Source organism: Lethenteron reissneri, chromosome 29 (genome assembly GCF_015708825.2).
Source record: "Lethenteron reissneri isolate LAM-NWPU_2019-01 chromosome 29, ASM1570882v1, whole genome shotgun sequence".
NCBI lineage: Eukaryota > Metazoa > Chordata > Hyperoartia > Petromyzontiformes > Petromyzontidae > Lethenteron > Lethenteron reissneri.
The window spans coordinates 12,347,889-12,360,239 of NC_083807.1; the positions used below are offsets into that span (position 1 = coordinate 12,347,889).

A 12,351-nucleotide genomic window follows, 5' to 3' on the forward strand; every position below is an offset into this window, starting at 1 on the left:
CATCGCCCCGGTGCCACACTGCCATGAGCTCCCCGTACCCACTCCTCCAGAGAGAGAGCAGCCGTCTTTAGAAGAGAGCAGCAAGTCAGAGAGCGAGGAAGACGTAGTAGATCCAGATGACAATTTCAGAGGTGGAAGCTGAGGAGAGAAACCCATACTACCCCAACCAAAAAGATCTCAACGACTTGATCAGAGATCTTGGTCTCACCAAGTCCAATGCCGAGTTTTTGACGTTGAGGCTCAAGCAGTGGAACTTGTTGGATGAAAGTGTGCAAGTCGCAGATCAGAGGAAGCGTCACCAACCTTTTTGCAGCTTCTTCACCCGTCAAGATGGGCTCTGCTTCTGCCACAATGATGACCAGTCTGTTCGAGGCAATCGGAATCGCCTGTAACCAGAATGAGTGGCGCCTCTTCATTGACAGCTCATCCAGGAGCCCCAAAGCCGTGCTGCTCCATAATGGTAACAAGTACCCGTCTCTTCCCCTGGCTCACTCGGTGCACCTCAAAGAGAATTACAACAGCATCAAGACCTTGCTGGACGCCTTGAGGTATGATGAGTACAGCTGGGATGTCATCGGAAATTTCAAAATGTTGGCATTCCTGATGGGTTTCTAAGGCGGTTTTACCAAGTTTCCCTGCTATCTTTGCCTTTGGGACAGCAGGGATACCAAGGCGCACTACCATAGGCGGGACTGGTTACAGCAGACCGAGTTCTCTGTGGGGAGGAAAAACGTCAAGTGGGAGCCACTGGTGGACCCCCGGAAGGTGCTGATGCCACCACCGCAAATCAAACTTGGCCAAAATAAACAATTTGTCAGAGCTGTAGATAATGAGTGGGCAGCCTTCAAATACCTTCAAGACTTCTTCCCTAAGCTGTCTGAGGCAAAGGTCAAAGCCGGTGTCTTCGTTGGACCACAGATAAAGAAGATCCTTGGAGTGCAATTAATTCCCCAAGAAGCTCACTAGTAAGAAAAAAGTGGATTGGAACAGCTTTGTTGCAGTGGTTCGCAGCTTCCTAAGCAATCACAAGGTCGAAAACTACGTGGAGCTGGTTGAGACTCTTGATCCTCATCTTGATAGATTCAAGGAGAACATGGGAGCATACTCGGAGGAGCAAGGTGAGCGCTTCCACCAGGATATACTGGACTTTGAACGCCGCTACCAAGGACAGTAGAACGAGAACGTGATGAGAGACTACATTTGGGGGCTGATTCGTGAAAGTCATTTACAGTATAATCGTAAATCTCGAAAAACTACTCACTTCAAAATATTTTGTAGTCATTTTTGTATTACTTCAGTATAAATACATGTTCATTTTGATTCATATGTTGTATTTTCTGACTTTATGTGAACGAAAAGACACAAATTCGCCCGTATTCACATTGAAAATCGGTATATTTCAAAATATCACTGTCCTGGTCACAAGAGCCGAATGGCTCACAGGGCTATACCTAATAAATTAACTTGAACTTGAAAAGCAAAGTTTGTGGGGAATAATTGCCATTTTCTGTACTTTTTAGGCATAAGCAATTACGAAATAACACTTACTACTCAGGAACAAAAATTGTGTTACTTAGTGTTATTCATAATAATGGGTTATTATTGCAATGATTCTAGATTTGAAGCTTTCGAGACTGCAAGGATTCATACTCTAAGGTTTTTTCGGTAAAGTCACGTGGGTAACTACGTGACTTTACCGCAAAACCCCAAGAGTATTATTACAATGGGTTATTAATTTTAAAATGTATTCGTATAAAATGTACGCCGCGTACATTTATCGCGAGCAACGATGATGGTCGATCGTGCTGTTATTTGACAAAACAATGCAGATGTCGCACGCTTGAACGGCGCCCCAGAACACGGTGGTGGCTTTCTGTTGTTCCCAGGGACGCGCCGCGTCACCGCTAAGTGGATGCGCACAAAGGGGCAATAAGTTCGCGGTGTCCTCTACCGGGGCTGAAGCAAAAGCCGCCGTGACACGACGGCGGCGGCGGCGGCGGCGGCGGCGATGAGGGCTTCCTCGCAGAGCGTGTGCCTCGAACGCCGAGCCGCAGCCCCCCCCAATCGGTGTGTCTTTGGGACACTTTCTGTTCTTGTTTGCAGTATCCAAAATGATGAAAAATAAGAATGATGTTTTTACCCTTTCTGGCAATAGAACAGGTGTTAAAATGTTCAAACACCAAATAGATACCTTTTTTTTGAAGGCAACAAGTCTGCATTGGCCACACAGACAAAAACATGCAAACAGACATGCTCAGGCGTCAATATTCAAACGATGTACTGGACTCGTAATTGTCAATCCACCGCTGGATAAGGTCTTGGAGGCTTATTTGGCCACACTCCACCGAGCTGCTCAGTGCGAGTGGGTCAAGGCCCAGCGGCAGCAAAAGATATCTGATGAGCATCGAAGGGCAGCGCAATGGATAAGATGCTGCTCCACTGCCCTCTGTTCCCCCATCGCTGGAGTTACTGCAGAAAGCCTACGGAACGCTTGTTGGTTTCCCACTCAAGCACCGCGCACGCTTAACCCTTGCTCTCAGCTTCTCCGATCTGATCGGGACGTTGGGCGCGTGAATTGCTCGTGGACATTTAAATCACATCTGTTCGGACAAGAAAAAAATTAGAGCAGTATTTTTGTTTTGGTTATTGATTTTTCACTTGATCCGAAATGTGCGTGAACCAGTGCGTTTTGCCGCTTGTCGCAAAGGCATACCGTGTCAACCCACACGGTTTACCCCGTATTCTTGTGCAGGGAAATTGAGTTTTCAGGTCCACACGGCGGACAGCCGTTTCAATAGGGGAAAACATGTTTTTGTCTATTTGTTTGTGTTTCTCCCTTGTGATGGGACTTCGTAGGATGCACTTTGTGATTTATAAAGGCACGGGGTGACCAACAAGGTCTGAATTAGTCTGTAATAAGGCAGGCACTGATAAGGGGTTGACAGGTATGCAAAGGTTGTTCGCTATTCGCGCCCAGCGGCTGCCCTGTTTCATTCCGAGGGTGCGTTAACTGCCAAGGCGTGCCATCTGCTTCACAGTGGACGTTAAAGATCCCGGAGTGTTAATCAAAAAAAGTGCCAATAATAAGGTTTTTTGGGTTAGATCACCACCCGATGCAGCCAATTAGTAAGATTTGTCACGTAAACAATTTTTTTTTTATTTAAAGCTTTCGTGACTGCAGGGATTCATCTTCTTGGTTCTTTCGGTAAAGTCACGTAGAACGGAAATAATATAGTAATAATAAAAAACATAATAAAATATAATTATCACGACGTTTCGGTCACAATGCAAGCAGCCGTCCTCAGGTGAAGAACAGGGCTGTCGGAAAGACAGCGTGGAGCTGGTTGAGACTGCGGACGCTGTCTTTCCGACAGCCCTGTTCTTCACCTGAGGACGGCTGCTTGCGTTGTGGCCGAAACGTCGTGAGAATTTTATTTTATGATGTTTTATTTTTATTCATTTTTTATTTCCCTTCTACGTGACTTTACCGAAAGAACCAAGAAGATAAACAAAACATGCCAATTCGTTGCTTGTACAGCACACCGGTATGTTGGAGAGCAAAGCCACAACATTTACAATTCGAGTACGACGTTTCGCCAGTAATTACAACCAGCCTCATCATGCGACAGCCAGATTTGTGGATGAATCCTTCTGTTCCGTTCTGAAATAGAGAGATACACGTGATGTCGTCACCTGTGAGACAATCAGGCACGCATGTGCCAAATTAGATTACTCTGTTTTTTTCTTCTTGGTTCTTTCGGTAAAGTCGCGTAGAAGGGAAGTAATAAAATAATAAAAAATAAAATAAAACATAATAAAATAATTCTCACGACGTTTCGGCCACAACGCAAGCAGCCGTCCTCAGGTGAAGACCAGGTCTGTCGGGGAGACAGCGTCTGTTTTTACTGAATTGGAAAAGCCACAGAGCAACATCGACACCTACTGGCAAATGAATGTCCACGCAGGTATGTTACAAATATTTAAGTGATGATGCATGGGAAGGGTGGTTACATCTGACAACATGGGTTACGGTGCTCAGCATCTGTTTTATTTCGTGAGACGGAGAGTGAATAATCGTCCGCAGCCGCGAGTGTACAAAAAAACGTTATGAAAAATTAAACGTTTGCTCTGTGAAGCATTTATTGACTTGCTACACTACATGTCCATGAAGAATGACTGAAGTGGATTTTAGCCTGAAGCAAAGAACATTCCAAATGGACAGGTAACGAGAGGAAAACAAGCATTACTTAATCAACGCGGCCACGTGCACAGATACAATGTGCAGCCGTGGAATCTTTGGTCACACCACTGACGGTGAGAGGACTTCCAATAAATAGTCCCTATAGATGGCATTTGGCCTACTCTTCCACGCTCTCCCAGACGTCTTGGAAGAGGTGGGAGTGCCCACATTTAACCTCATCACACGCGAGCTGCCGATCAACTTGTGTGCCTATTTATACTGCTGGGTGGACAGAGGTGTTGGGGAGGATTTTGAGAAACTTGCTACTGTTGTAATAGGTTTTTACCCTTTCAACTGGTACAAAAACTGACACCTTATTACAAGGCATCATGTTTGCAATAACCACAACACAAGCAATCAAAATTACGCCATCTGATCCAACACCAATGGAGACTAGGCTTTAAGAAAAGCTGTCTCGGGTGTGGACCAATCAACTTCAAGGACAGTGCATATCATTATCATCATCAGAGTTGTTTCTTTTTGTTTGCATTTTGACTGCTTGTGTTGTGATTATTGCAAACATGATGCCTTGTATAAAGGTGTCAGTTTTTGTACCAGTTGATAGGGTAAAAACCTATTACTATATTTTGCCACTGGTAAAGGAGGTATCATAGTGAAACTTGCTACTTGTTTAAACTCCCACACATACGGGGCTTGACGACACAGTAAATATGTGGCTGGAACAGTTGGATCAACGTAGACCCAACATTGGTCCAACGTTCGATGTTTATTGTGTCAGGCCATCATCCCTCAGCGGTCGATTAAAAAGAGTACCACTTAGTGCTGAAGTGGACAGGGGTTATTGTCTTTGGACTGTACGCCTTTTGGCGTCCTCTGGTCTAACACCGTTAGAGACGAGGCTCAAAAGAAAGCTGTCTCTGGTGTGGACCAATCCGTTTCAAGGACAATGCATATATTATCAGAGTGTGTTTTTTGTTTGCATTCTGACCACAAGCATTGTGGTTGATGCAGACATGATTCCTTGTAAAAGGTTTCAGTTTGGTGTTTTAACATCTTAACACCTGTTTTGTTGCCAGAAAAAAGGGGAAAACCTATTATCATAGTTATTTAGCCTCGATTATTCTCAACACCTTTCCAGAATTATTGTGACTGGGCATGTGAACACTTACGGTACTTAAAAAAACATTCATACTACACAAACAACGTAAAAATCGAAACATTCGTCAATAACTCTGCCTTTTAAGGATAAATACAATCGGCGACATTCCCGGAAATAGCCCTTTTGTATGTGCTATGAAGAAGAGCTGTTGGCCGAAACGTCCGTAATTATATACGGATATTTTTTCCCCCTTCGAAGTGAGTGTTTTTTTTTTTTGGTGAACGTGAGTCCCTCTATCAAATGGCATTTCCCACACACGAGGAGCCGCATGTGTCAGGAGAGAGACCAAGCGTGAAATATAAAAATAACATTTTGACTTCATACAGACAGCGAGCGAGCGAGTGACCATCTTGCTGTACTGCTGCCCTAACAGGCGGCTCGTTGACTCGGTGAAGGAAATTAAAACACTACACCACTCGCTGGGCGCTGTTGCAAAAGAATCGAGACCGATGTAATATTGCAAACGCTTGTCCCTCTCGTCAACAGGTAAAGTGGCTTTCAGCATTCGAACGCCGAGTTGATTTTCGAAGGCGCAGCCGTGTGTATCGAGTTGCAATGTTCAGAGTGATCCACAAGGTGGCAATGCGACTCTTCTACGACGCAAGGAAGAAATTCGCCATCAAATGGCTTGCAGTTTTCCTGTGGTGGGCCCACTTTAGCGACAGTGCAACCAGCGCTGTCTATTGTTTTGTGGTAAGGGTTGGAGGGGAGCGGCGTGGTGTCATCTCACGAAATGATTTTTGTGCCAAAACGACGACTCAGCAAACGTGGAACGTTGGGCCAATGTTGGTTCATCGGTTAGTTCCAACCGCAATGTTTTACTGGGGGAGCGTCACATCCAGTTTTCATACCCCTCAACCAATAAGGGTTCCTCGTAGCCTTGTACAGCGAAGTGGAGTTTTCTTGTCCACACGGTGTGTACAGCCGTTTCAATACGGGTAAACATGTTTTTGTTGTCTATTTGTTTGTATTTCTCCTTTGTGACGGGACTTTGTAGGATGAACTTTGAGATTTAAAAGGGCACGGGGTGACCAATAAGGTCTGAATTGGTCTGTAATAAGGTAGGCACTGATAAGGGGTTGACAAGTATAAGTTGTTTGGGACAAGGACATGTTGCAGGTGTAAAGTAAACATCTGTATGAGTTTAACTCTGTGTGATACTTGGCCAATAGTCCAGCAACACAATTTAAGGAGTTGACAACGCTGTCCAGAACTGTCGCACGACGAAGCAGTAGTATCCAGTCGCTAAATAACGCGTGCGGTAGTGTAGTGCCCTGCTTGCCGCAAAACAACTCCTACCTCACTAACATAAAACTGGACATTAAGGCATGTGCTCATACTCATTCCACTCATCCAGGTGCCACCCTGGTTCCCTTTGATGCACTTTTTGAGATCACAAATCAGAATCTCTATTTAGAATGGCAGACTCCGGTGAGCCTTGAAGTTATTTTCCACGGATGTCCGGTAGATGCCACCAACAACCACGTGGCCTGCAGACACAATCTCCAGAGCCGCAGAGGGCCACGTGTGAGACCAATACATCTGTGCGTGTGGAGCGAGCTGCGTTTCGAATTTGAGCTACAGATTTAACGATTTTGGCTCTTGCCCGCTTACGATTTTAATATCCACCACTAATTCCAGTAAATGGCTCATGCCGACTGTTGACTGTTAACCTTGTTGCGCTGCTGTTTCGCTCCGTCAAAGAGAGGAACGCAGGTCAGGTTTCTACTCGGGCCAGCCTACATCTCACTGGCGCCTAAAGAGGGCAGCATAGACGTAATGGAACCGGTTAACACGTGACCGTGTTTCTAAGTGTTGTGTAAAAATGACACGGTTCATGACCAATTTGAGGAGTACATATTGTGTACTCAAGTTACGCCAGGAGTATACGCCGGGGCGACGCACAGGTATCCGCCAACGCCAACAAGTATCCCAACTGGCAAAGGTGCCGTGTCCAGTTCTACAATAAATATATCCCTTCCCCCGTTTGTCATTTCCTTAATTGCCAAAGGGATGGAAATTACTCGGACTTTGCATTGGTAATGCGGATGAAATATGTTTCCAGAGTAAGTCGGCATGGTATGATGATAAAATGATGATGGTGATGGCCAGGAAAATTATTCCAGTATCCTTTTTTTTTTTAGTAATCAAGCACAAGTCTCAGGGTTGAACAAGTGTCTATTGTGAGCAGGCAGACACCATGTTGACGATACAGCTGAAGATTCACAACAATCTGTAAAATTAAGTATACAGCATGTGTAGTATTTGTAAAACACTTCCTTGACATCCTACATTGTGAGTGGAAACAATCACATGGTCAGGAGCTGCTGAAATGTCTCACAGAAACGGCATCCGGATTTGAGCAAAACATCAAAGCAAAACTCGCTTTTAGGTGACACGTGACGTCACTCGCAAAGCGATGTGCTCGAGCGGTGTTCTGCATTGCAAGCCCCGCGGGCCACTTTCGGCCCCTGGTGGCCTTTAGTGCGGCCCCTGACGTACGGCCCCCGACAATAGACGACATGTGAAAGCAACCCCTTGCAGGCGGTGTGGCGGCAACTGGCACTGATGATATCTCATCGGCAAAAGTGGCCCGCCTCTGAAAATTAGCGAAGAAGACTGTGCTGGAGAAACCATCAAATGAGCCATAATACACGGTCATGCGCACAGTTACCTAGGTTATTGATAATTCAGTGGGTTGAAGAGCGATGTAGAGAGCATGTTTTACAGGAACAGAGGATTCTGTACATCTTGTGTACAGCAAAGTGCTCTTGTGTGATCTGGAGCTCACACGCAGGGTTTCATAGCAGCACTCAAACAAAATAATCGATGAGTGGAGAAAAACAACCAAACTCAGAGTGAACCCAATGAGTTATGAAGCAGTAGAGTTCATGAGCACGAATTAAATTTTGCTGCACAAGCTTTCAAATGTTTAATTTAACAACTTTCCACGAGCTAAAGTGAAATAGATCAGTAGTGCACATTCGCATCGATGAAGATGAACACGTGATTGTATTAGTTTGGTCATCGAATTCACCATAGGGTTGCCACCTGCCCTGATTTTCCCATGCCGTCCTTTTTAAGCTGGCTGCCCTGTGGCATATGTACGTTTTAATACGCCGCGCAAGATGATGCGTGTAGTTCTCCATTCTCACAGTTTTGTGAAACATTCTCATGGCTTTCCAGGGGAGGAAGGTAGCACCCCAGAGGTAACAACCATTGCTCACCAAAGTGTCCACACTGTATTCATTCATACTCTTTGGGTCTTTCGGTAAAATCACGTAGATAGAAAATTATATAATAATAAAAAATCACGACGTTTCGATCGCAACACATGCAATCGTCTTCAGGTAAAAGAAATACAGCAGGCGGACTGCTGAGGCAGGAAGAAATGTAGCTAAAGAGCTACTCTAGCCAAAGGTTATAAAGGTTTGAGATGGGTACAACCCAAGGGTAAGTGGGCGGGGCTCGAGATGGAATTTGCAAGTAAATGTAAGATCGCAGAGCTAGGTATACCTCGGCTATTGTGTTGCTAGAGATTAGCATGTCAATCTGTTAATGTAACCCCACGGCTACGGTGCTGAAGAAGCCATTGCATTGCTCGAGATTAGAAATGAACATTTCAATATGAGACGGCTCCCGCAGCAGCGGCTGTGTTAATGATGAGAGACATTCAGCCGATTATACAACGAGCCCCACCGCCGCATCGAGGAAGAGGGAGCAGCAGCTATGTTCGTGAGACATTTAGCCTGTTAATATAAAGACATTTAACAAGGTAATGTAACTCAGAGAGTCGGAAATAACTGGCTGTGATGCTTCCATCCTACTTGCCTATGCAATGGCCGATGTACACCTTGCTCTGCGATCTTACATTTACTTGCAAATTCCATCTCGAGCCCCGTCCACTTACCCTTGGGTTGTACCCATCTCAAACCTTTATAACCTTTGGCTAGAGTAGCTCTCTCGCTACATTTCTTCCTGCCTCAGCAGTCCGCCTGCTGTATTTTTTCACCTGAAAGACGATTGCTTGTGTTGCGATCGAAACGTCGTGATTTTTTTTATTATTTTATTATTTTTCTTCTAGAAGTTTTTTCTTCTTCTAGAAAAATAATAAAATAACCAAAAGAGTATGAATTCCTGCAGTCACGAAGGCTTTAAGTCAAGATGTATTCATTAATTTGAGGAACAGATTCATGATTTGTCACTTGCTCAATTACAATCTTAAATCCACCACTAATTCCTGTAAATGACCCATCCCGGCTGTTGACTTTTAGCCTTGTTGCGCTGCTAAGCTCTGGAAAAGGGAGGAATGCAGGTCAGGTTTTGTTCAGGCCAGCCGACATCTCACTGTCACCCAAAGAGGGCAGCACGAACATAATGGGACCGGTTAACGCGTGACCGGGTTTCTAAGTGTTTTGTAAAATGACACGGTCCATGAACAATTTGAGGAGTAGCAGACCATGCTTTCCCACCTGATGATGATTGCTTGTGTTGCAATCGAAACGTCGTATGCTAGTATTTCATTTATTATTTTCTCTTTATACGTGACTTTACCGAAAAAACCAAAGAGTAATTCCTGCAGTCACGAAAGCTCCAAATTAAGTATTAAGTGTGATTTATTTTCTTTTCTACTTACGTGACATTACCGAAAGAACCAAAAAAATCAAGATTGAGTACATATTGTCAGTTACTAAAGCCACAACCTAGCAGGCGTATTTCGCTATCATCAGAGGAGTTGGCAATTCAAATGCTCGTCTTCCGCGTGGCGTCTCACACTCCCTGTACAGCTCACACGGCACTTTGTTTAATCGGTGATTTTGCTCGCTCGGCACACACACAGCTGACCGTCTCGCTCCCAGGTCGTGTCCACAACAGGCGAGCATGCGGGATTGGCGACCCTTTGCCAGTGGTGAATACATCGCAAGGAACCAATGGTCATCGTGGGTGGTGGCCCTTCTGGAAGAGCGCGAGAATACCTAAGCTGACAGTGGGCGACAAGGGGCCGTCCATAAATGACGTCACGCGATTTTGGACAATTTTGGACCCCCCCTTCGTCACACGGCGACACAAAGTGTCAGACCTCCCCCCTCAAACATGACGTCACAAAGCTCTGCCCCCCCCCCAAAAAAAAAACATGCTTCAAATCGCTTTAAACTATTGTCATTGTAGTGCGTATTTAATGTGACGCTGCACTCTGATGTTGTAGGAGAAAACATTTATTAAAAAGTCTATTTCATTAAGTAGAACGTGTTGTCTATATTTATTTAAAGTTGCGCATTTTGATGTGACGTCACATTTCTCACCCCCCCCCCCCCCCTCGTCACACATCGTCACAAATGTCTGACTCCCCCCCTAGGTGCGTGACGTCATTTATGGACTGCCATAATTACTTGAGTGTCAGTACCGAGTTGATGTTTAAAGTGTTGGGCATTTAAAAAAGCAACGTATACAATGTAAGTGTTGTTTAACATGTAGTGGAAATTACGCATTGGGACATCATTTTACCTTCTTTCAATTACCCGCTTGACAGTGCAGCTTCAAGGGTGAACAGTCTGTCTTGCATTCTGCTGGTCAACAGCTCCACAATCACCTCCGCCTTGTCCCCCTCCCCCTCCAACCTCCTTGAAAACACTCACAGTTGCAGAGAAACCTCGCCGCACCTCGTCAGCCAGTCTTGCACTCGAGGAGCTTGAGAAAGCTCCGGCGAAAGCTCTCGTCTAGGAAGGCGTACAGCAGCGGGTTGAGGCAGCTGTTGGCGTAGCTCAGGCTGATGATGAAGTACGAGACGGCGATGACCATGGGCGTCTCGTTGAGGTCCACCGCCAGCGCCACGACGGTGCTCAGGTGGTAGGGAGTCCAGCAGAGCAGGCACACGCCCAGCACCACGGCCACCATCAGTGTCACCTTGCGCTTGGCCTTGTCGAGGGCGCGCGCGTTGTTGGAGCTCAGGCGGAGGCCCCTCAACTGGCGCAGCATGGACGTGTAGAGCGTGCAGATGGTGGTGACGGGGAGCACGAAGCCGGCGATGAGCGTGTAGGTGCGCACGGCGCGTAGCCACTCCGCCTCGGGGCTGGGCAGCTCCAGGCCGCAGCGCGTGCGTCGCTGTGAGTCGACGATGCCGTTGCTGGCGAACACCACGAAGGGCAACACCACGAGGCTCACGAGCGCCCAGACGGCGCCACACACCCACTTGGCCACGGCGTAGGTGCGCCACGTGAACGAGCGCGACTTGACCGTGGCGAGCACCACGAGGTAGCGGTCGATGCTCATCACGGTCAGGAAGTAGATGCTCGTGAACATGTTGTAGTGGTCGATGGCGACGATGAGCTTGCACATCGCCTGCCCGAAGGGCCACTCGAGGAGCAGGTGGTCGGCGATGTTGATGGGCAGCACCAGGGTGAAGAGCTCGTCGGCGATGGCCAGGTTGAGGATGAACATGTTGGTCACCGTTCTCATCTTGGGCGCGCGCAGGATCACGTAGATCACGGCCGTGTTGCCCAGGAGGCCCACGGCGCAAATGAACGAGTAGATGATGGGAACGACCACGTAGAAGTTGTGCTGCCCTTCGAGCTGCTGCGTGGCGTTCATCGCCACGTCGCTGATGTTCACGTCTGGGTCCGACATGTTGGGAACTTTAGCCATGGTCGCCCGTTTCTCTTCTGCGATGCCACGTTTGGCCCAAAAGCGCGGTGAGGTTCTCTTTTGAGATTAACACAATTTATGTTCTGTGCCGTCTGCTGTCATCTGATATGTCATATGGCGCGGTTGCAGCGAGCACATTGACGTGGGGATAATTCATCGGAGTATTTTAAATTAATATTTAGCTTTCTATCCATATGTAGTACTTGACCATAATGCGCAAACTTTCAAAAAAATCGTTATAAATATGGCCACAAAATGTTACCCTTTTCAAAATAGCACTCTCATTGAGATGAATGCATTTTTTTTCAAAACAAAAATCTCCCTCGGGTATTTCTTTGCAGGGATGAGC

The 12,351-nt window shown here is 46.3% G+C and overlaps 1 protein-coding gene across 1 annotated transcript; it reads right to left on the reverse strand.

Annotated features, from left to right (window-relative positions):
- Window positions 1-11,013: 11,013 nt before the first annotated feature.
- On the reverse strand, window positions 11,014-12,002 carry LOC133349065 (neuropeptides B/W receptor type 1-like). The gene has a single exon (XM_061562202.1). The coding sequence runs from the start codon at window positions 12,000-12,002 to the stop codon at window positions 11,025-11,027; it is 978 nt and encodes a 325-aa protein (XP_061418186.1). The 3' UTR covers window positions 11,014-11,024.
- Between the last annotated feature and the right edge of the window lie 349 nt (window positions 12,003-12,351).

What these genes read in the sequence shown, in the direction of transcription:
- LOC133349065 (XM_061562202.1), bottom strand. Translation starts at nt 12,002, where the DNA reads ATGGCTAAAGTTCCCAACATGTCGGACCCAGACGTGAACATCAGCGAC.